Source organism: Larus michahellis, chromosome Z (assembly GCF_964199755.1).
Source record: "Larus michahellis chromosome Z, bLarMic1.1, whole genome shotgun sequence".
Classification (NCBI taxonomy): Eukaryota; Metazoa; Chordata; class Aves; order Charadriiformes; family Laridae; genus Larus; species Larus michahellis.
The window spans coordinates 28,821,076-28,846,378 of NC_133930.1; the positions used below are offsets into that span (position 1 = coordinate 28,821,076).

At 42.0% G+C, this 25,303-nt stretch overlaps 1 protein-coding gene across 1 annotated transcript; it reads left to right on the top strand.

Moving 5' to 3' along the window:
* The first annotated feature begins 23,142 nt into the window (after positions 1 to 23,142).
* TMEM252 (transmembrane protein 252) lies at positions 23,143 to 25,028 on the top strand. The gene is made up of 2 exons (XM_074568862.1): positions 23,143 to 23,566; positions 24,671 to 25,028. Exons 1-2 carry the CDS (start codon positions 23,211 to 23,213, stop codon positions 25,026 to 25,028), a joined length of 714 nt encoding a protein of 237 aa, XP_074424963.1. The 5' UTR covers positions 23,143 to 23,210.
* Positions 25,029 to 25,303: the final 275 nt, after the last annotated feature.

The following is a 25,303-nucleotide window of genomic DNA, read 5'->3' on the forward strand; positions in this document are numbered from 1 at the left end:
AAAAGCTAAATATGTTGAAGATTATGGGCAGAAAGAAGATGTCTCTTTGTGGGCTGAACATATCAAGAAAAACCCTGCCAAATGCCAAATTAAAAAAACGTTTTTAAATTCTCTGTGGGGGAAATTTGAACAGAGATCCAACCTCCCCAACACCACCATTGCAAGAGAACCAGATGAGTTGCATGTTTACCTCTTTTCTCTGGCTTATGATGTGTGCTCATATCTTTTTTTTGATGAGGGATTGATCCTTCACATGGCTGCTGATCATATGAATGAGCTGCATGTGCACTCTCACAGAACATCCATTCTTGAAATGGGGCTGTAGTTGCTTGGCTGGTGTTTGCTCATCACCATGTGGCCCGCATACAGAGCCGCGAGATTCGTATCTTCAAGTTGAAAGGGTTCTTAGCATAACTGCAGCTAAAAGTGTCATTGTTTACACACCCAAAAACAACAAAGTCCAGCAGCTGTCCCAGAAACAGATTTTCCCAGCTGCTGACACTACTGCTGGATGGTGTGGTGAGCACTTTCATGCCCAGCTGGTCCATACCTCAAAAACAATGGGCAAAGGGAGCTCCTCCACCACCACCTGGCCTCTCCACCTGACACTTACCTTCAGATATAGTTTGCAATTCACGGGCCTGTTGGCTGTTTCTTCTCGTTCATTAGGTCCTTTTTGGGAACACCTTAGGGTCTTTTTGTTATTCGAATAAATAGTTCACTATTAAGTCTATCCCCAACCAGTAGTGTGAAGTCGCACAACCCAACTCACAGCTTTCTCCAAAATCTCATTTCAGATTCAATTTGTATGAAGTGGGTGGGATAAAAGCCGATGAGATACAACTGCAACATTGGTCAGCTCCAGTCCCAAGGCTCTGCAGGCACCCAAGGACAGCAAATGGATTTTTCATCTTTTCTGTTACAAGGATGTTAGTGGAGACTAGATCCTATGTGGACCTGGAGTTTATAATACAGGGAATTTTTCAAGAGGACTATTATAAAGGGCCTGAGCCAAAGCCTGCCCAGTTAACAAGAGTCTTTCCTTGCATTGCAGAGGAAAAAAACAGCATCCTCACGTATATCCTAAATAACACCAATACTATGAATCATATACTTTTAACGTATCGCTAACATCTGTCTCTTTTCACACTGAGGAACTTGGCCAAGAGAGCACAAACAGGATCTTTACCAGCTAAAATATACAGGAAGTCATCCACAGAGGGGGGAAAAAAGTAAAAAAAATGTATCTACCGTGTAGGGCATAGACACATTTCGTAATAGTCATATACTAAGATTTCTCAAAAAAATATGTACAACTTATGTACCCCAAACATCATTGGCCTAATTATTGTGAACTAAAGGGAAAGCAAAATTCAGACCTTTTAAATCCTAGCTTTGTTCTTTTCCATTTTATTTAATTGGCATGTGGAATTTCTCCCTTTATCCTGGTTTTTTTTTGGCGATTTTATATCTTGCTTTATAAACCATTCCTCCAGCCTCCAGCTGGTTTCATCTCCCATCCCACCCACTTGCCTTCTCTGTGTGACTTGAGTATTCATTCTCCCTTGCAACTAATGAACGCTGATATTTTTTTAGTGCAAAGTCTGCATTGTACTGCTACCAATAATCATAGAATCACAGAATGGTTGGAGCTGGAAGGGACTTTAAAGATCATCTAGATCCAACCCCCCTGCCATGAGCAGGGACACCTCCCACTAGACCAGGCTGCTCAAAGCCCCATCCAGCCTGGCCTTGAACACTTCCACGGAAGAGGCATCCACAAGTACACCAATATCATGGATTCAACCTCAGGTAAAAAAAACTCCTCTTGGGCAGTAACAGTGTCAGCTTTGCTTTCTGTACATGGCATGTGCTTTTCTGCAGTCCCAAAGAGTAAGAAAGTGGAAGAGGGCTCCAACTTAGATAGCCCGTGTTTTAGGACTATTGGCTACAAATGCCGGTCTCGGACTGTGATCATGTCGTTCTCAGTTATGAACTACATGCAGCTAAGGTCTTTTATCCTGTATTTAGTCTACCATCTCTTATGCTCGTGGGTATTTTTTTCACCTCATGTTTGTGCAGTGCCTCACACTATTTCCATGAGGCCAGAGTTATCAGGTGGGAAACCACACAGGGTGAAAAGCTGCCAGCACTCTATGGAAATATGTATTGAGAAAGGTCAATTTCAGGTTGGTGGGGAAGGTAGAGATTGAAAAGTTTTCAGGAGTTTTTATTTTTGTTAAGAATATTATAATCTTTCCAGGTTACTATTTAAGAAGTGATGACTAGGAAAGTGAGCTGAAACCCTTAAAATGGACATACACTTCTATAAACAATATGAAACAATTTCATTCTTAATTTATTTCACTCACTGAAGAAGATAAAATACTCCCATGATCATGTTTTTCCAAAGCCATGGCTTGAGGCACACTAAAACCGTCTCCTTTTTTTTTTTGTGCCTTGACCTGGAGCATTTAATTTAATTTCCACATTGTTAAGAACAAAATCTTAATTAAAATGAGAAATCTGTTAGGAGGGGGGAGTTTGGTTTACAAAGCTATATCCTGCATACCAATAGTAATCAGACTGCACTAGTTACAGTGGTTTGCCTTTACCACTGAAAGATGACTTGCTTTCATCAGATAAATATGCAAACAGAGCACAGCAGAGCCTTAACATTAAAGTTGTCACTAGCAGCTCAAGATGTTTTAAGTTACATCAAAGGAAATATCTCCCACAGCGAGATCACGAGTTGCACAGTCCAAAGCCTGGCTTTGTTATTGCACAGCTGGGGGTAGGGGGAAGGGAATCATTACAGTTGCATTAAAAGAAAGTAACAACACAAAATTTATTTATTTCTCTTCTAGTCTGGCCCTCCCCCGGGAAAAAGAACTAAACAGCAACAAATGTTTTTTGAAAAGACTATGTTTCATTCAGTGATCATGTGTGAATGACGGAATATAGCAGAATTAAAATTAAGGTGTGAAAAAGGAGGCTTGTTGGACAGGGGACCCGTGCTGAGTGTGTAGGTACACAATCGGCCCCCTCCCCATCACTTGTGGTACATAACCAACTTAGGGGAGTCCAGAAATACAACCTCCTTTTGCCACTGCAGGGTTGAGGCATGGGGAAGTAACAGGTTTGTCAGTCACAAGAAGCTAGACAGTCCCCGGTTCTGGTCTGTGCTCAGAAACACACCTTTCAGGTGCATTTGGGCTGTTTTATCATGAGAATCAGATAGGTCTGGTGTGGTGTACCTGCCCCTGAGCACTTTGAACCAGTGGAAACAAGGGGGCAGAAACACAGCTGTCTCCATAAGTGGTGGTTGCTGTGCGAAGAGAGCAGATGGAACTCACATAAAAATGAGGGGAAAGAGAACAAAGGAAGAAACACAAGAGCAGGAAGGAGAGTGAGGGACGTAAGAGACAAAAAGCAGGGATAAGAGACCTCAACCAGCAAAGCAGATAAGGAAAAAGGCACTTCCTTCTAAAGGTAGTAACTAGCCCATATTTCACAAAATACGTGGTGAACATTCCCAATGCATGCCAAGGGTTAGTTTTTTAAAGATGTTCACAGCATTCAACAAAGCACAAATCAGCTACCGTGCAGTCTACAGCCTCCTCCTTTTGGTGGGAGGTGGGGTATCCAACCTGCCTGCAGGCAGGTTTGAGCTGGAGGCGGAAGGGAGTATCTGGATGCTTGTCCTTGTGGAGATCCTGCAGGTTAGCTCAGGACATCAGGTGTGTTTATCTTGCCAGCTCCACACTTTTATTACTCCCTAGAAACGCTGCCAAACCTGAAGCAGCGTACTGGTGGCATGGTTTGTCTTACACATGGTTAATAATGGACTTACAGAAGTAGGTTATTATGATAAAAATAAAAAATTTTAAAAAGAGATTTCTATGGGCAGCTGTATTGATGATGACACAGCAGTCCTCTGAATTCCCTTCTCTTCCCTTCCCACTGACTTAGCCCACCTGCTCACTTTGGTGGCTTCTAGGATTTGCACTCACACCTGGTTATTGTATACTTTGATTCAAGGAGTTGCCTTACAAAGAGAAGCAACTAGAGAGACTCAGTGCAAACTTGTACGGCACTTCAAACTATGCTGAGTTCAACACTGATTTTTAATGAAAGGTAAGTAACATTCATGGACACCTCTGCAGCAAACAAATGTTAGTCTATTTTCTTTTTTGGTAAAAACCAAATGAGCAAGTGACCTTTGTGAGATGACTTGGAGGATCCAAATCCAACTCCCATCAGGCAGATATACAAAAGTTCCTCACCACTGCTAATCATCCCATGTTCGTAGCACACCCCTCTCTGCAATTCTGCAGAGAGTAATGTAGAAACCAACACGTTTTCTCTATGTTTAAAAAAATGATGCAAAGCTCTGCTTTTTCAGCAAGGGAATCTTGATAATTTTTGGAAGAACTGCCTCCTAAACTAGTCTTTCACAGAGACTAGAAGATCATTTTGAGAGATAACCTATAGCTTTTTCCAGTAGGCTTCATAATTGCAAAATAATATCTCCTTTCCTCCAAGCATCACTAGGGCGGTTTTTCCCATTTTTTTGGAGACTGGACTTAACAAAAGTGCCTGTGGGTCTTAAGAACCACACTACAGACTCACAGAATAACTGAAGCTGGAAGGGCTTCTTGTTCAACCCTCTTGCCCAGAGCAGCATCAGTGTCTCTAGGCAGCCTGTGTCGGTGTTTGATCACCCTCGGGGCATTACAGTGTTTTCTTGTGTTCAGATGGAATTTCATCTGTTACAGTTTGTGTCCTTTGCCTCTTGCCCTTTCACTACACACCACTGAGAAGAGCTGGGCTCCATTGTCTTCCTTCTCAAGTATTTATACACATTGATAAGATCCCCTTGCGCCTTCTCTTCTCCAAGATTAACACTCCTAGCTCTCTCAGCCTCATAAGACAGGTGCTACAATCCCTTGACAATCTTCATAGCGCTTTGCTGGACTCATTCCAGGCATCCCAAAGATTGCTTGTGTCCTGCTATGTTGCTCCTCCAGCAGGTATCTGGGTGGTTCATGTCCCCCAAGAGAACCAGGTCCTGCAAATGTGAGGCTTCTTGCATCTCTCTGAAGAAGAACTCATCTACTTGTTCTTCTTGAACAGGAGGTCTATAGCAGACACTCACCACAACACCACTCAGGTTGGTCTGCCTGCTTGACCCGTATACTCTTCATTGGCTCCTGACTCAGCCCAAGGCAGAGCTCCATGCATCGCTGCTCCTTGCTCACATAAAGGGCAGCTCCCCCTCCTCACCTTCCCAGCCTCTCTTTCCTCAAGAGTAACTATCCATGCACTGTGGTCCTTTATAATCCCTACGCTGCAAGAATTAGTGTAGAGGCTTTTTGGGGAGGCAGCCAAGTGTGCTGATTACCCAGAAAGGCCATGAGTGTTCTCCCTGTAAAGCTGTTCCCCAGGCACTTCCTTCTCTATATGCCTCTGCTTGAGGTGATTCCAGCGTCCATTCTGTTTAAAGTCTACAACTTTGTACATTGAGATAATAGAAGTTAAATAAATTGGATTTAACAGATGTTCCCTGGTTTGTTTAGACTTCTTCCAGCTTGTATTCATATCATCTGGATATGTATTTCCGTGGTACTCATGACGACGTTCTCCACAGCCATCTATTCCTACTATATTTTGCAAAAGGTGTTGAGCATGAAGTAAACAGCAGTCTCACCACGTTACATCTTTCCTGTGTTTAGTTCATTCCTATGAAGAGATCTCTCAAAACCTACAAAGCACTCAGAATGTGCCCCAGCACTAGGTCTGAGCAACGACTGACCGTCCTCTCTGTGATCCAGCCACTCCTTTCCACCTGTCTTGTCAGTGTCAGCATGAGCCAGAGCTGGGAACTCACTCAGCTGTAAAATTACTCAAGGAAAAAGGTTATTCTGAGCAGGATCCATTCCCCAGCCTCCCCTGGGTAAGAGCTGTGTGAGTGCTGGTGCCACAACATGTAGCACAGATCAGCAGCGGTGTAAGCTCATGCTCGCGTTGTCACTGGAAAGCCATGTGTGAAACCTGATCATCACACTTGGCAGTAGAGCTGCTTCACTAGTTACTCTTCAGCTGGCTCAGCTCACTAATTAGTTTCTGTTTTGCATGAATAGGTGTGCCGGCATGCTGGAGAGGGTGAAGGGGGGTGGGGGCAGCAGGGACCAGCCAGAGACTTGGGAACCAGCAACTCCTCAACATGCCTCTGCATTCACAGACACACATTGCCAAAAAAAAATCTTCCCAAATCTTGGCTGAAAGCAGATTTTTTAATAGCCTGCAACTCAATTCCCAAATCCCTAAGTGTTGTCAATCCCCAAAAAAGAGATCTCTCTGTTAAAAAAAAAATTTCGCTTCTTTTATTCCTCATGGAAGGGGATTTTTCCTCTGCTTGAAATGCAAATGCTTTCTTTTACTCATTCAAAGCTGAACAGTATTTTAACAGTTTTGCTTGAAAGTCTTAAACAGATAAGAATAGAAAGCTTTCATTTCTGACAGTTTTTTACAAGAGCGGGTGCATTTGTACTGGGCCCAGCATGTACAAATTTTATTAGCATGTAATTCCCTAATTTCTTCACATCCTTTGTGTTTCCAGAACCAGGAGAAATAGAAATGTAATTTTTAATAACTCACAAATTTGTCACTTGATTGTGACTTCAAAATCTAGAGTATTAGGTGGAGTTTTAGTGATGAGACTGTACTGAGGGCTTTACCTCTTCACTCTAATTTCCTAATTCACTCAATAAATTTAACAGTTTTATGCAATTGACTGTGATGATGGCAAGCTTCTCTGGTGGGAGTAGCTATTAAAAAAATGCTAAATAACTTACTGGTTTTAATGCATTTCATATTTTCATTATTTTGATACAATAGCGATGTAAATTCAAGCTATAGTGCATTTAAATGGCATGATTTGATCTCCTTCCACTGTGGATGGATGGCTTGCAAACAACTGTCCATATCCTTGCTCTCAAAGTTGGCCTTACATCAAAACAGGATTTTAGAGAACACTGGCTCGTGGGAACCTAAACACTTACTGAATGACAGCAATCTTCTGAGGTATCTTTTAGTAAAGATAGACACTGATCTGGTCTTCTGCAATGAACAAGAAGTATTGACCAATGGCATGATTTGGGGGAGTGAAATATTATTAAAATACTGAATTTTTAATACAATATTATGCCCCCCAATCTAAGATGTATACAGGAGTCTTTCAGTTTACGTGCAGACACTCTACTTTTAAGGATAACGAGTAATTTCAAAGCAGTTCTCGTTTTCTTCTTAAAAACACTGATGTTTGTTTTCAACTAAACAGTATCATTTGCTGAACATCATGAGTCTGAAAAATAATAGCAGAGTTAAAAAGCTGTTTATGGGAAAATAATTCTTTACGTGTTGAGGTGTTTTGTAGCTGAGAATTCAAAGAAAAGAGCAAAGCTTCCAACAACCAAACCCTGTAAATATCCTAGGTGTACTTTCTCGTATGAACATGTTTTCTGTAATGTTTTTCATTACATTGATAATTTGCAGATTGTCTTTGCTGGCCTCAGCATTTCCTGAGGAAATGACCCAGAAGAAATTCAGAAAACGAGACTAGATGAAGCTGAAGACAAAGCAAATTGCAAAGGAAGAAGATACCGAAGAATATGAGAACAGGAGACCATACCAAATTCTTGCAATATGCAGAGTCAAGGGATAGGAATAAAAGGAAACAGCATTCCCTTTTTCAGTAAGTAAGGAACTTCAGTAAGTTCCCTTTTTCTTGAACTTCAGTAAGTTCAGGAAACTGAACTGCAAGCAGACAGGATCAAGACAACTAGAAAGGTGGAAAATAGTGAAAAGTCTTGAAAAAATACAAGTATTGGATACTTTCTCCCTCTAAAATATAGCTGTCTTCATTAAGCAAAAAACATACTGTAAAGGAGGATAGTCTGCAATGTTTCCAAAGTGAGCTGGCTTATAATGAACTAGCTGATCAGCTTAAAAATAATAAACCTACATACACATACTGCTTTATACTAATGGAAATGCTACACAACATATCGTAACATGCCTAAGATTTGTTTAAATGTTTGGGCTAAGGATTGCAGACAGCAGACTCTAACATCACATGATTTCAAACAAATAAAAGGTGGCATTCTGCAATTCCAATAAATTTGGAAAAATATTCCTAGCTTCCTCTCTGCACCATTAGGCATCCATCCTCGTGACAAAATCATTATGCTAAGCACTGTTAGAGAAGATCTTGCTGGTAGAAAGGAGAGCAATATGAGTTAAGTATCTTGTTGTATCTCATGGTTGCCATGATAAATAATGACAAATATGCTCAAAGTACTAGGTAGTAGATTACTGCCTTTTAGGCAATGCCAAAGAAAGGAAAGACTTAGATCAGAAGGCACCCGTGGAAGTCACCTAATGCAAGTAAGAAGTCACCTTCTGCTCCAGGCAAGACTAGATGAAGTTGACAAATTTTGAAAATCTGAAAGGATAGAGATTGTGCAGTCTCTCTGAGCCTCTGTCCAGGACTAGCACGACTCCCATGGTTCCTTATTGCAGCTTTCACCTATTTTTTTTTTTTGTTTTCCCTTTCCGTTTCATTTCTGAGAAAAAAATTGTCTCTTTCTTCTCCTTAAGCTCCCTCCAGGTGGTGGGAGGCTGCTTCAGTTTCCCCACCTCGTCCTGCTCTCACTGGGCTGAACAAGCAGCTGCAAGGTGAGCCAGATCAGAGTAAAAGGAGAGAAAAAATAGTTCCCTGCTCTGGTTCACCCTGTGGCCATTTGAAGAAGAGTGCAGGATCAAATGGGAAGGAAGGGAAAAGGGAGCTGGGAAGGACATAGGGCAGTGACTGTGAGCTGGGAAGTATTCACATAATCCCTTGGGTAGTGGCTTATGCTGACTGAAGAGCTACAGCATTATTCCAGAAGCTAAATTACTTCTGCACGATGTTTAATAGGAGCTGCAGAGTAAATACACAGGACTTCAATCCTGCTTCTCCTTCAAGGTCAGATTATTGATGGCTTTGAAGGATACACATCCCTGAAAAATCAAGGGGCTGAGTCTGGACAGAAGAACCAGTTCTGGCTTCATGCAGTAAGGAAAATATAAAGACAGTGCTCAACAGCTGCACTTTTAGAGCAGAAACCTCTGAAGTTGTACTTTCAATAGCTTTTGGTGTGATTCACACAAACTAATGGATTCAATGATTGGGATGTCATAGTAAAGGCAACACATATCAGGAGCATGGGACATCCTACTTATGAGACCTAGCATGGACCAGGAGGATTGGAACAGTGATCACTGATGGACATGGGTGCTAGCTGGGATTGGCATCTGGGAAGAGGGAGCTGGGGAGGCAGCTCGTAACAAGTTAGCTGGGAAAACAAAGCATTAGCTGTCAAGTTAATACAAGGTGTCCTGCAGGTGTATGGCTGTGGGCTCACGTCTTTTCTTTCTCCAGAGAACAAATGATCAACAACAGAAGCGAATTAACTTGCTGACACCATGAACTGGAGACCAGGTTCGACTTAAACTTTGCAGGTAAAATACCTCTGAAAAGCCTTTCATGCTTTCCTGCTTTGGAGGCAACATGCTGGGAAGGAAAGAGAAAGACAGACATTACTTCTCTCAAGTCAACACCGTTGTTTTAGTTAAGAGTATGTTCTATGAGTTCACATGGCAGTAAACTGGGGTTCAGGTTCATCTGCTAATATCAATAGGCAAACTTAATCCTTAAAGGGTTTATATCCTCCTCTTCTGGAAGCCTGTTTATGCAAGGTGTCTTGGAAATCCATCAGAGGGAAACTAGTCACCGTGGATTTCCCTCTTCTAAGCCTAGTTGATTCCAGGCTAAGGTTCCTCCTGGCTATTTAGAATACATTTTTTCTTGTGCTTCCACTGCTAATAATTTTAATAGTTCTTTTTCCTCCCTTGGTGTTCACTTGTTGATGTGTTTGTAGACAATAACCATATTGCCTCTCAGCTTTCATTTTGGCAAGTACAACATGTCCAGCACTTTCAGTTGCTTCCTGTACAACGGGCTGTTGATTCACATGTTTACTTAATAGAGCTTTTGTGCATTTACTACAGGCTCAAAGGATCCTTGACCAGGATAAAGTAAGTTGTGCACGGCATAATTGTCTTTGAGGATGGATATTAACATTGCTCCACCCCTGCATCTTTCCTGATGCCTCCTATGGTCATATCTGTCTGTGTTACGGCTGCATTGTGAGCCATGATTGTAATCAGCAGTACTGCAGATTTATTCCCTCCCCTTGTGTGAAGCCATAAAAGTTCTCTGTGAAGTGTTTTTCTTCGTCCTGTTGGTTCCTAGGAACTTGAGTCAGTCCAGTAAAATACACATTCCCTGCCTCTTTCGCTCCTTACTAAGAACATACTTGATATTGTTTGCGTTTACCCTTCATTCCTCTTAAGTCCCAAGTTCAAGGTGGAGTTGCTGTTTGATTCATCCAGACTTTGCTTCTGGTTAAGCTGTTTCCCAAAGAAAAAGTTCCTTTTCCTTTATTCCTCCTTTTTTTCCAGTTTTCTGTTAACTTGCTACTTTTTTCATGTGCCTTCCCTTCCTTGTGTTTTCAATCAAAAGCAATGGGTTTCTTAGATTCTTATACTATTCATATATGGGAGGGCATCTTCAAATCATGATGTTCAATGCCAGTACAGTATTCCGTATCAGCCTGCAAGGAGAGCAGAGATCCTTCTGGGAAGCATGAAATTAGCTTTTGCAATTGGACTATCAAGCTCTTCATGCACCTGCTGGTGGCGCATTTCAGATCCTAACAAACATTTCTCGTTGAATCATCAGGGGAATATCAGTCTCCTGCACTCCACTTTCCCATACAGCAGCCATCTAGATGTAGGCCTCCTTGCTCTGTGCATTAATGAGCAGCATTGTGTAGGTTCTGCCTGTCGGTATCAGCAGTTCTGGTTTCTGAACTGAAAAATGAAGAGCACTAGGGCCCTGCTGCTGCTCTGCTGATGTTCTTAGGTCTGCTCACCAAAATGCAGAGCTTCATCTCTAGTGTCCATCTACTAGTACTCTCCATATTACTCTGGCCTCTCTTTTTTTTTTTTTTTTTCCGGAGTATGGCTGACAAATTCTCCGTCAGGCATGCTTGCTCATTTGCACAAAAGTGTGAAAACTTTACACAGTGGAAGCTTTATACATGTTACAGGCTTTAGCTTTTTTCCACGTTTCCCCAGCCACCGCACAATTGTGCTAACTGCTTAAGCCACTGCGCTTATGTCTTCTTTTTTTTTTTTTTTCTGTATTTTCTTTTGATTTTGCATTTTCTTATGATTTCTACCTCCCTCATTTGCTTTGGCAAACCAGGTATTCTGTGAGTGATGAAAATCTGATTCTTTAAAAACTTAACTGCATGAATGATGGACTGTTGAGGCTTCCTCAAGTTCTGAGTAACTCATTTGGCTCAAATCAGAGATCAGTAAACTATTGCAGATACCAAAGCATGCACTGCCATCACAGAAACAGATATATACAGATATTTGTCATTTCTTATACCAGCTTCACTCCTGGAAATAATCACTAAAAATTATTTGAAGTCTTTGCTACCTGGGACCATTTGTTAGTGTTGTGTAGAAGTCTGCCACAAGGTATTTCCTCTGAACTATAGCAGGGCTTTTGTATCTTTCCCACTTAAAATTCTGCAAAGTTACACCTATAACAATTAAACTCTAACTACCTGTTAGTGTCCGATACTTGATTGAAGACCTAAGCCAACCTACTGGAATGACGTCCAATAAGAGTTTCAGGAGGTTCAATCTAATTACATTATAATATTTAACCATATTTGAAAGCAAATAGGAATTCTTGTTTTAATATTAAACCTTCCAGCATATCCAAACAGCTAGGTGTAAGCTTTTTGTGCTTTGTTAGAACACAAGCTACCAGCAATTCCTTCAAAGTTCACTTTGAATCTGTTTAGAAAAAAACTGATGAAGTCTTACAGCCAAACCTGAAGAACCCATTTTGCTCCTGCTGCCAATGGCAAATAGGCATCAACGCCTACAGGACAGGACTGTGCTTAAGTGCCTTCCTCACCATAAAACTAAAGATATCAAGTGTCCAGGGTAGTCCCCACCTTTCCTGGAGGAGTTTATATGGGCAATGTCTTATGTCGTATGTTTGCACGCTTATCTGACCCCTATTTGGAAATATCTATAGAAGGTATATGTCTTGCTTTGACTCCTTGTACTAAAGCATATTTTACCCTTAAATCTCAACTAAAAAAGCAAAGAAGGTTAATCTTAGGACATCTTCTGTATGAATGAAGTATGTAGGGAGAATGAAAGGAAAAAAGAAAAGATTTTTTGAAAACTGACATATCAACTTTGAATGGAAAATACTGCTTTTACACTTTTTCCCTAAGTAACCTTTTTCCCAAGAATTTTTACACTGTCATTAAATAATAGAGTCAGATAATTACACATGATAGCACTGCTTTCTAACTAATTTGTGATTTTATACTAATTTATGATTAGAAGTCTGCCAAAATCCTTATGTCAGTAGTGGTGGATTATGAAACTTCCTGTAAAATGAACACTTCAGTTGGCACACCCCATCTACGCTTTCAATGCATGAACAAAAGGGAACTTGTTTCCCATACAGGGGACCCTTATTCAGCAGGGTCAAATTTATCCGTGTTTGCCAAGCAGTGCTGCAAAATTGTTTCCTACTCAGAAGACAAGCAGATACAACTGTCCTTGAGGCACCACTGTGTAGCAAACAGTTGGTAAAGACCAAAATGGAAATGACCACCCTACATACCCTGTAATTCAAGCTGCACACTCAGGCACCGTGTTTTACCTATGGCTCTCATTTTTATGCGTAGGTGAACAAATGGCAAAACTTTTTGTTTGGTGATTATTTTTTTTTTTTGCATTTTAAAAGCATTCTAATTTCACTGTACACGTGACAATTTTTAACCCTTTTTTCTACAGAAAGTCATAATGTCTGTTTTGATAGGAATGCATTTGCTGTTCCAGGCTCTTGGATATCACAAAGATGTGATGCTTTCAAAGGTGTAAGTATGAGACAAACACAACATGCCTGTGTTTTCACTGGTAGAGCCTTCCTTTATAACTTCTTGCAGACAGAAGAAGAAGAAGAAGGTCTACTGATGCCTTTTCTTAACACAGGGAGCTAGCATTCTGGTTTTTACAGTAAGAAATTAAAAAGGAAGCCATTGTATCTGCTGAGAATCCTTCATTTAAATTTTTTTTTTAAAATGTACAAATCTGATAGCTTTACTAACAGCTTGATATGCCAAAGGTAATACCACGTTCATTAGGGAACTAACAGCTTGACAGGCCAAAGGTCATTCCATATTCATTAGAGAACTCTTCCATTTTGTGTATGATTTTTTCTGACTAGACAGTTCCCAACATCACTCTAAACTATTGAATTGTTATCTCAATTACTGTATTTCATTCTTTTAGTAAATAGATAAAACAATAAAATTTGGAAAGAATACCTGGAAAACATGAACTTTTGAGTTGCCAATAAGCAAATTTAAACATTTGTTAAAACTCAAAATTTTCTCAGATATTTTAAAACTAGTATCTAACTCTCCTTATTTTAAGTATTAGTATTTATTGCTTGTTTGTTCTACCCAATTCTGCAGTAGACTAGTATCAACCATTCACGGAAATTTCTCAATAAAAGTCCTGTAGCTTACTATTTTCAATCAAATTATTTCACCCCTGGTCCTTTCAAGTATTTTTTGGGCAGAGAGAAACCTTATGAAGTTCAACAAAGGCAAGTGTAGGGTGCTGCACCTGGGGAGGAATAACCCCCTGCACCAGTACAGGTTAGGGTTGACCTGCTGGAGAGCAGCTCTGCAGAGAGAGACCTGGGAGTCCTGGTGGACAACAGGGTGACCATGGGGTAGCAATGTGCCTTGTGGCCAAAAAGGTCAATGGTCTCCTGGGGTGCATTAAAAAGAGCGTGGCCAGCAGGTCAAAGGAGGTTATCTTCACCCTCTACTCTGCGCTGGTGGGGCCACATCCAGAGTACTGTGTCCAGTTCTGGGCTGCCCAGTTCGAGAAAGGCAAGGAACTACCAGAGAGAGTCCAGCAGAAGACCAAGTGACCAGAGCACCTCTCTTATGAGGAAAGGCTGAGAGACCTGGGACTGTTGAGCTTGGAGAACAGAAGACCGAGAGGGGATCTTATCAATGCTTATAAAGGGGAGGTGCCAAGAGGATGGGGCCAGGCTCTTTCAGTGGTGCCCAGCGACAGAACAAGACGTAACAGGCACAAACTGCAACACAGGAAATTCCATCTCAACATGAGGAAAAGCTTCTTTACTTTGAGGGTGACAGAGCTTTGGAACAGGCTGCCCAGAGAGGTGGTGGAGTCTCCTTCTCTGGAGACATTCAAAACCCACCTGGATGCATTCCTGTGCAACCTGTTTTGGTGGGGGGGTTGGACTAGATGGTCTCTGAAGGTCCCTTCCAACCCCTGTGATTCTGTGATTGCCTCTACTCCTATTCACTCTTAAACTCTCCTATGTTCTCAGAACTGTTGTAATTAATTCAGCTATGGTATGGAGAAGAGACAACAACTGCAGAGCTTAAAATCATTTCTTATGCCCTCAAGTGCAAATTTTTAATGAATACTGGAATTGCTAAAGAAAGGCCCATTGGTAAAACTTCACTGAATTATTGCCAACAATGTACAATACCCCTTGAGTCATTTATTATCAATAAACCATGTCAGCTTAGGGTGCTAGAACATGAGAGCAGAGAAAAACAAAACCATTTTAAATTCTGAGTTTTCATTTAACTAAAAATAATACATTTCAGACTAGAGCAAAACAGATGCTCTTGAAATTTCTGGTAAAATATCACTTTTTAGAAGCAGCAGCACACATGACCTGAAATATGATATTATCTTGCATCATGTATGATCATATGATATGCAGCTGGTACTGCTACATCCCACATATTTCCATTAAAATGTCTATTTTTTTATTTTCTTATTTTAAAGTTTTCCATTTTATTAATATTTTTTAAAATATGCTTGTGTTTCACAACTTTCATCAAAATGTCTATGATATCACAAATTACTTTTTGAGTGGCATAATACTAGCAACTGCTTTGTGAGAAAAAACACCTTACAGGTTTCAACAGGATACAGGATAAGAAACGTCCTTTCCGAGCGAAATGCAAATTGCAAAACAATTGCAGTCATCAAATTGTCCAGTGGAACATCCATTAAGTCCATCTTCAGTCAGACTTCCTAAGAAGTGGTTTTGTGCGTCTGGGCTGCTACCTTTTGACCTTGGCCTGCAGCCAGTTCTACTCAGCAACCTTTACACCATGTTAGCTATTCCCTTTTCCCACCTGACCCTCATTAGAAGCAACTTTCTTCCTGTTTTGTAAGAGAAATAGGAAATCTGCTCATCCAGTCTAATGCAGTCCAAGACACTCACTGCCAGTAAAACAATCTAGCTGCAAAATGTTAAGGGAGTTGAAAAAGGCCAAGAACAACATTAGAGAAAATCTTAAGTGATGGAAAATAAGAAAAATAATTGAACCCTGAAAACTAAACTGCATTATGGGGCTATTTCAGCTTCTCATCTTCTCGGGTTTTTTTTCATATGGTTACTACACGAGATGCAGTAATTTGAAATCGAGTGCTATTTTGAACGATAAGATATTCATAGCCTGTTGTCATAGACTTATCTGACCTCTTGCAGAAAGCACCAAACTTCTGCGGCTTGCAAAAATAGGAAGATCTGTGAACGTGAAACAACTGGCAGATGCATAGCTTCCCCATAAAAAGATCTCCTTTATTTCTTCTTTTCCCACAGCACCACAAGGGACCAACCTCTTATTCCCTGGTCACCCTTCCATCCACAGCTTTCATGCAGTGCTGGGAAATCCTCTCTTCACTGCACCTTGCAGTCGCACCTGGCAAGAAACCTGGCTCCTGCAAGCCTGCTGCCTCAGGGGGCTGCAGGTTCTGCGTTCGCCATGCTGTAGAGGCAGTGGCTGCCACTGACAGGTCTCGCTTGCTTACCTTGAATTTTTTAGAGTTGCTAGGGAACTGGCTGGGATAGAAAATTAATTTATTTTTCGGAAAATAAACTTTTCTGAAGTTTATCGTGCAAACCTGTTTTTCCCGACATGTGAGGTGTAGCCTAGTCATTGACTTTTGATTCTTCTGACAGTTATAAAGATTTTTTAATCTTTGTAACTTCCTCATTCAAGATTTTTCAGAATATCTCTTTTTATCTCTTTTCCTAGTATAGAAAGGGAATGTATCTGAATTCTTAATTTTTTTCACATAGCCAAAATATAATTTCCTGTCCAGCTTTTCCTGTAGCAATTAACTTAGCCTGCATCACCACAGATATGATGCCGTCATGTTCCGGCTATAAAATTAAAACACGCACATCACTGAGTACAGATCAATAAATACAAAACAGGAAGTAAAAGGTGTTTTCATCGACGCAATTATATCAGTAAATACTGTGTGGTAGCAGAAGGACAAGCACTACAGAAGATGTGAATTACAGTAATTACCTGAACTTTATATAGCAGTCACAAATAACTCAGTATTTCTATTTATGTGTGTGTGTGATCTGAAACAGCAAAAAAACAGAAGTAAGAAAAATTCTTTTGGAAAGTGAAGTATGTAACAGACAGTATAACAGACAGGGAGAAAGTGCAAATTATACAGGAAAAATAATACTGTAAGTTCAGCGGGATGTGTTAACCTGTGGGGAAAACAAATTGCAGGAAGAACATTTATGAATATTTGAAACAACGAAGCATGAGGCAAAAGTGATCTGGGAGACAGTCCTCACCAGCAGGGAGACGAACTGGTGGACTTCTTACCAGGCAAGACGGATGCAAACTACACACATATTTATCACATTCTTATGCTTTTGTAGGTACTTTTCTGGAAGAGCAGCTGTTGCTGGTGAGCGGGCCCCCAGCAACACCAACTCTGACGAGGCTCTGAGGGGCCCTGCTGTGCCCCACCTGCCTCTCGTGCCCCCATCCTCCTCTCTCATCTTCCCTGCACAAACCCCCAGCCCCAACACATGGCTTTACACCTCCTAGTCATGGCTTTCCTCTGTCACAACTGGGCCACCTCATTTAAAGACCTGAATTTCGTGAAACCAGCAGCTAAACAGTTTTCCGTGATTCCCTTGTCCCTGACAAACCTGCATCTGCAGACACGCTAAAAGTGGCAGCACGTGGTAGTGGGAATTTGCTCCACTTTATGCCTTCTCTGGTGGAGCTAGGTCATTTAAGGGAGAGGATCTGTTTGTTGTGCTTACCAGCTGCTTTTGCAGCTGAATTTTGGCTGTATTTTGCAGCTCGAACCTTACTAAGCAGCATAGGGAGGTTTGAGCTGCATGTTGTAATACCCATCGGCCCCAGGTTAAGCAGCCAGGGAGCAACCTGTGAGTGGTATTCAGAGCCTATCATAGCTTTGGGGTACTTTCACCTGCTCGCTAAGAGATGTAAGGCCTCCCACTGCCTCTTCTGGGAGCTCCTGGACACCTCTCCAGGCTGCCCTGGGTCCCAGTCTGAGTTGCTCGACTCCTTTATGGACTGCTCAGGGCACACAAGTGCTTAATGTCAGCTTCCTAGGCTTGCTGGACCAGTGTTATGGATGGAAACACATAGTGCATAGGCTTGTAAATCCTTTGTTGAATCTAGCCTGATACCTGTCAGACACTGATATTCTTCAGTGCTGCCTTATCTGATGATGGAGCCGATCATCTTGAGCGCCATCATGTGGCACATACAGGACAACCAGGTAAGCAGGCACAGTCACACGGGTTTATGAAAGGCAGGTCCAGCTTGACTAACCTGATCTTCTTCTATGACAAGGTGACCTGCTTCGTGGATGGGGGAAAGGCTGTGGATGTTGTCTACCTAGACTTTAGGAAAGCCTTTGACAATGTTTCCCACAGCATTCTCCTGGAGAACTGGCTGCCCGTGGCTGGATGGGCGTACACTTCACTGGGTGAAAAACTGTCTGGAAGACTGAGCCCAAGGAGATGTGGTGAATAGAGTTAAATCCAGTTTATGGCCAGACACAAGTGGTGTTCCCAAGGGCCCATTACTGGGGCCAGTTCTGTTTAATACCTTTATCAAAAATCTGGATGAGGGGATCGAGTGCACCCTCAGTAAGTTTGCAGATGACACCAAGTTGGGTGGGAGTGTTGATACGCTAGAGGGTAGAAAGGCTTTGCAGAGGGATCTGGACAGGCTGGATCGTTGGGCCGAGGCCAATGGTGTGAGGTTCAACAGGGCCAAGTGCCAGGTCCTGCACTTGGGTCACAACAACCCCATGCAGCACTACAGGCTTGGGGAAGAGTGGCTGGAAAGCTACTCAGTGGAAAAGGACATAGGGACCTTGGTCAACTGCTGTCTGAATATGATCCAGCAGTGTGCCCAGGTGGCCAAGAAGGCCAACAGCTTCCTGGCATGTGTCAGAAATAATGTGGCCAGCAGGACTAGGGAAGTGATCGTCCCTTTGTACTTGGCCCTGGTGAGGCCCCACCTCGAGTATTGTGTCCAGTTTTGGGCCCCTCACTACAAGAAAGCCATTGAGGTGCTGGAGTGTGTCCAGAGAAGGGCAATGAAGCTGGTGAGGGGTCTAGAGCACAAGTCTTATGAGGAGCAGCTGAGGGAGCTGGGGTTGTTTAGCCTGGAGAAAAGGAGGCTGAGGGGAGACCTTATCGCTCTCTACAACTACCTGAAAGATGGTTGTAGCGAGGTGGGGGTTGGTCTCTTCTCCCAAGTAGCAAGTGTAAGGAAAAGAGGAAAGGGCCTCAAGTTCCATCAGGGGAGGTTTAAATTGGATGTTAGGAAAAATTTCTTCACTGAAAGCGTTGTCAAGCATTGGAAGAGGTTGCCCAGGGAAGTGGTTGATCCCTGGTCGTATTTAAAAGATGTGTAGATGTGGTGCTGAGGGACATGGTTTAGTGGTAACTTGGTAGTGCCAGGTTAGTGGTTGGACTTGATGATCCAACCATAACGATTCTATGGCTCTATTATCTTGACAAGACAGAGGGAAAAAGTGACATGAAACTCCCTCTCAGAGAGCAGCAGTTATTATCTATGTATGCCCATTTTCTTCCCGTGCCAATATCTCTATGTAGGCATATGTATAGGTATGTATCTGTCATATATGCCTCTGTATGTCCATCTTGGCTCATCCTTGAGGGCTGCTGGAACGCATCTTTCAGAAAATGCTCAAGCTTGCACCACGGAGGGTTAACAACTGGTAGGCACCCCCTTGAAAGCAGCCCGAAGCCTGCCTGCAGTGCAGGCATGTGAAAAGACAGGACACAGAAAATGAACTTGTCACACTTGCAGCCATTTCCATCACATGAAGTCATGCCTTTACTGTGGGATAGGCAGAATACATCTTCTCTATAGGAAGCCTTCATTATAAAAGAAATAAAACCCATTAAAAGTACCAATACACAATATTCACTCCCATTTGTCTATGAAGGAAACACAGTACAGGACAGCTCAGTGCGAACAAGATTGACTGTAAACTTCTACTCCATAAAGATAAAAATTTTATCGCTCATAACAAAATATGCACGTGCAAGATTCAGAGGTTTTTTTTCTTATCATAAGGATCAGACAATTAACTTGGCGTTCAGTTAAGGTGCATTCTTAGTTCAAATTTCAAGGTAATATTTTTTTATTATTATTCCACAAGAAGTAGCACAGTGCACACTAGAATAAAGTGCCGAACTCCTTAGACAAATAAACAGGTTCGGCTCCTCTGCGTATCTACACTCTGCTGAAATGCTGAGCAATACAGGGGCCTTACCTGCAGCGTTAACTCAACATAACGCTTGCCTGGGTTGTCCGCCCTTAGCCTCCTCCGTGAAGGGTGCAGCGAAAGTGGTCGCACTGGGAAATAACTCCCTGCTGCCTGTGCCCACACCAGCACCCTGTGCTGTCAGTGCTGCTGTGGCCTCAGCCTCTCTGCGAACTGCTTCACAGTGAGGTGGAGGACAATCAGTTGGCCCTTTCCAACTGATTGGCAAAAACAGTGGTAGCCCAAGAATGTGTTAAACCCACCCAACTCCACCCTGGGTATAGCGTTGAAGCCTTTCTACCATGCAGTGACAGGGGACAGATCCAGCCTGGAGTTGCATATTCAGTGCAGGCATCAATCAAACTACTGTTTCTGCAGCAGGAGAAGATGCAGGGCCCAAGACCCAGCAACAGGCTTCTTTAGCTGTAGCTCTGTGTGATGGGACGTCCTCATGGCGCTTTGCATGGCTAATGCAGATTTTTAAGGGCAGATGAAACCCCTGTCAAGCAGGCCATCAGTTTTGAAGCAGGAGCAGAGGTCCTGGCCAGTGCTGTTAAATAGCCTTGTGGAAAGTGCCTGTGAAGAGTTACCTCCTCCTGGATCTGCGACAGCTGGATGAGAAAAAGCGCATTCCTGGAGAGGCAATGGAATCTTGTTTTGACCTTTCAGGGACATGCAAGTGAGGGGCATGCATCATTGAGAATCAGGTTGCTACTGCTATCCAAAGTTTGACAGCCCGCTCCCCAGCTGAACTGCACGACTGGAAACCTGTAGCAGTGGTACTGAACAAGCCACAAGCTCCCAAGGGGAAGCTTTGCTGAGCAATTTTCATTTCTATTCATCCATGAGCAGGAAAGACAATGTATTTTGCAAAATTATCAGCGGGTTTCCTGTGAGGAGGAAGCCCACACCATAGAGATAAGCACATAATTATGACTTGCTTGCCCAGCAACATCATATGAAAATAGAAGGAGGAGAGATGCACTGTTGTATAGGCTATGGTCAAGGGTTAAAGACATCTAAGTGGAACATTGTACAACAGTATTGTGTATCCAAGACATCTGGACATTTGGTGTATGGCGCCTGCGATTCGTTATTGTGTGTAATGATCCTGAGATCATTATAAAGAAATAAATAGGTGACTTTTGGTAAAGGAAAAGGTGGTTTACAGGAAATACGACCTGAAGGAATTGTGAGAAGGCATTGCAGAGTGGGAAGCACTCGACTTATATCACCTGGTTTTTCGTATCAGCCACAGATTAGCTAGCACTCACTCATACTCTTACCTGCACATTAAGTGGCGCCACGCTTCCTTGGCGCTGTGTAGATGCCTCTAGCTGGGGACTGAGAGAACTGGAGTATTTCAACTTTGGTGGCGTTTTGCTCTGAAATGAAGACTATCCCAAATCACTCCTTACCCAAATGCCTTCATTAGGAAGGGCAGCAGCTGGTCTTGCTGTGTTTTCCTTTTTGCTATGACATAAAAGTGACACAACTTAGGGAAATTCTGTCTAATGATTACACTGTTTTATGAGATTTGTTCTTGATGTTGATGATCTGCTAGATCCTGACAACAAAAGTGAGGATGGTTTTGCAGATCCTTTGAAAACTAAAGAAGCAGTAATGGTGGTGGGAGCTTGAAATAATTGTACTTGATCAGAATGTGTGTCAGCTTTGTACCGTCTGCTGTTTCCTTATAAATACTCTGATTTGTTGTAAATGAACATCCACCACACCTGGATAAACACGGGGCAGAAAAGTACAGCACTGGTTGATCAGACATGAAACATCACATGAGATACCATAAAGCTTCTGTGAGATACAATGCGAGATTCTGTGTTGTGGTGCAGCTCAAACAGATACAGACCAGGACGGGGTGAGAGAGGAGACCTGGTACTTTCAGGACTCCTGGCCAGTCAGAAATCAAAACTCTCTCCTCTAAATGAAAGATATGAGGCTCAAGCGTCCTATGGAAAGTGTCTGTGAAGAGATTCCTCCTCCTGATCCGCAGGGAGGGCCTACAGTAGGAAGAGCTAGAGACGTCCTCATCACATCAGACAAGACTCTCTCAGGATTTGCACAAATGATCTACAGCATCTAGACCCAAGCAATATATTAGAAAGGTTTATTGCATTGACTACGGAAGTCCCACGTTTCTCCCACACCACAACAGTGCCACAGTACACAGGAACAAACCCTGTTATAGGCCATGGCAGAAAACTCTCATAATCATTTGTTGTTACTTGTATGTAATCTACATCATTGAATATCACCCAACAATACCTGCAATAAACTCATTATTGCAATAAAGATTTGAGTCTGAGCCTATTTTTTCAATTTGTTCATTGTGTACAAGGGACGTTATACAACAAACCTAGGCAAGGTCTAGTTAATCACTCAATTGTTGAAAATATTAAGAAACATAATTTATAATGTTCCAAACAAGGTAGAATTAACAGACAAGGCAAGATCTGATTGTGGAGTTTGCTACACCCCATCAAAAACTAGTGGGTATACTCTCCAAGACAAAATCCACAGGCTGATTCTAAAGACTATTATTTTTTGTATTGGAGATAGCAATATTTAGGTCTAAAATCTCTTGGTAGCAAGCATGTCTGAATTTCAGATGTCTAAGTATATTTGGAAAACAGAGTATAGATGTTCCTGCCTAGCTTTGAGCAGTGACCCTTTTGAAGATCAGTCAATAAATATTGCTGGAAGAGAGAAGAGAATAGCAGTAAAGGAGTACAGTTGAACCTGCAGACAAAGAACGAGATTTCTTGTATGCCTGTGTGCTTTTTCAACATTATGCAATTTTGATTTCTTTCATTTTATATACTAAATTCATTTATTATATCACATTGCAAGCTACAAATCTATCCTTTTTCAACGGAACATTAAAAGTATCAAGGCAGTTGAATAATGTCATAAAGACAGAAGGAGATAATAATCTAGCAAAAGATGAAAATGCGTGATTAAGAAACAAGGATATTTTCCCTTCAAACTTTTAACAGGGAATTATGAACAGTATTTTTGTTGTTTATTGTCGGATTTTTTTTAAGACAAACAAATACAGGTCTCATTCATAAACTAACAAAGTGTGTAGATCATTGCAAATTGTAACATGCAACGAATGCAGCAGGTCAGTATGCACTCTGGAGATTACAGTGGTGAAGGAATGGTGCAGGAAGTTTCTGTTTCCTTCCTTAAAGTAGGTTTAAGATTACAAATTAATCTCAAAAGAGATTATGAGTATCTCGAAGAGTTAATGAATATCTTAAAACTGCCTGTTTCTCTTAATTGTCCAAAGGCCAGTTGATCCTGAAGCATATAAAATACCAATGCACGAAGAAGAGAAGCATAGCCGAGACGGTCATCAAACAGCAAACAGGAACCAAGCGCTGTGTCTGCTGGGAAAGATGCCAAAATGTGGGTTTACCTTCATTAGTCTTTTTGTGCTGTTACTCGGTTTCTCCATTATTTGTGTGGGAGTCCTTTGCATTTCCACACGCTCCTCCACATGCAGATGTGGAAATAATGAGGTGGTGTTTTATTGCCTGTTAGCTTTGGGGCTCTTTCTCCTCCTGACTGGCATTTCCTGGAGCACTTGGTATGAAGTCTTGAAATACAGGGGGCCCTTCACCACCTTCATTCGAAATCCCAGCCGTAGAGAGCTACGTGTCCGCACCATAGACAGGTATGTGTTGCAGTACTGCTGCTGATGCTGTTTTGGGAGGGAGGGATGCTGTTTTGGGAGGGAGGGATGCTGTTTTGCAAACATACTGTGAGAAGAGAGAAGCTATACAAGGTGTTTGCAAAATAAAAAAAAAATGTTGCCATTTTATTATATTTCTATGGAGCGAATGGCATTTGGAGATTTGATTTGCTAGAGCAAGCAGCAACGTGCAAACAGCAATTTGCACACACAATACATACGGTAAGGTATACTACGGGAAACACAGCAGGTCGCACAGGGTGGTCTAAAGCCATGCACGGAGGGAGCAGGTGCAGCTATGCCAACTTCATGGAGCTCCTGCCGGAGCACCATTAGTTTCAGCTCAAGAGACAATTCCAGATGTGCTGCTGTGGGATACGTGCTCATATTACTTATTAACAATGAGGTAGGCAGGGAGCTTCAGCTCCCTATATGGCCCCTGCTAGAGTTTTCTTGTATAATTGACCCCACTATTTCTGAGCAAAGTCTGATGCTTTGAGAGAGTTTCTTAAACTGACTGGCGCTGGGCCTGACAAAGGTCTTTAACAGGGTCACTGGATACAAATTACTTTTCTCAGACTGTTGTGGAAACCACACCAGAAACACTGACAATGGGTGCTCCAAAAGCACTATGAAAACACCGTTCAGCAAATTTTGGTGAGATAAGCAGAAACATGCAAAATGTATTTTAAAACTGTGGAAAACAACAATAGCTGTAATAATAAATAACTCACTAATTTAACTTCTTCGGACAGAGACCTCTTTCTTCTTCCAAATCAAACTTCTCTCGGGTTGAAATACTCACATGCATGAGTGTTTGCATGCCATGGGTAGGAACTCTCACGAGGAAGGCTTGTCTTTTTTAAATGTTGTGTTTTAATAAAACATTTTGCAGAAAGACATAGATAATGATGACAGCTGTTTTATATTAATATATTCCATTGATCTAAACATATTTACGTTTCAATTTACGGTTTAAGCCTCATCTAAGCTTTGGAAACATAACAGACAAAGCATCTAACCAAGCTCTCTGAGATAAATCACATTTCACCGTGACATGTTTCTTTTTGGTTTGCTTTTTTTCAGGCCTGACTTCTACCCCCCTTCCTATGAAGACAGCACAGATCCTGAAAAACAGACCTTCCCGCTGCCAGTTGCCTCCACACTAAAACAGCAAGAAGTCATCAATATCCCTCCACCCCCATATAGCGAAAGCAGTGCGCAGTTCATCAGTGAAACTAACGAGCAGGAACAGCCACCACCTTACGAATTATCAGTGTGGCAGCTACTGCAGCAGCAAACAGCTGACCAACACTCAAACCCTGGAAGGGAGTCAAATTCCCATCCATCCACACAAGGAAACAGTTACCAACAGGATACAGATTGCCCGACCATCTCAGAAAAAGCAACGCCTGTCAGAGCAGCTGAAACAGGCAGTGGGTAAAATCCTGTGTCCGTGAAGTGGGGAAAACTGGATGATGCCCTGTGTCAGTGACCCCTAACAGTACGTCACTTAGGGTGAAACCGCCCAGGAGAAGCACTGACCATTTGTGTGTTTGAGTGGAGTTGGAGAGGACACACACAAAGATGCTCAGTATTTCAAAGCAGAATGAATCCCCGTTAAGACAGAAATGATCGGACTGTATCTTGTAGAAGTCAACATCACTGGCAACAGGAGTTTCTTATGCTGCAAGGCAAAGGAAGCTTCATGCTGCCATC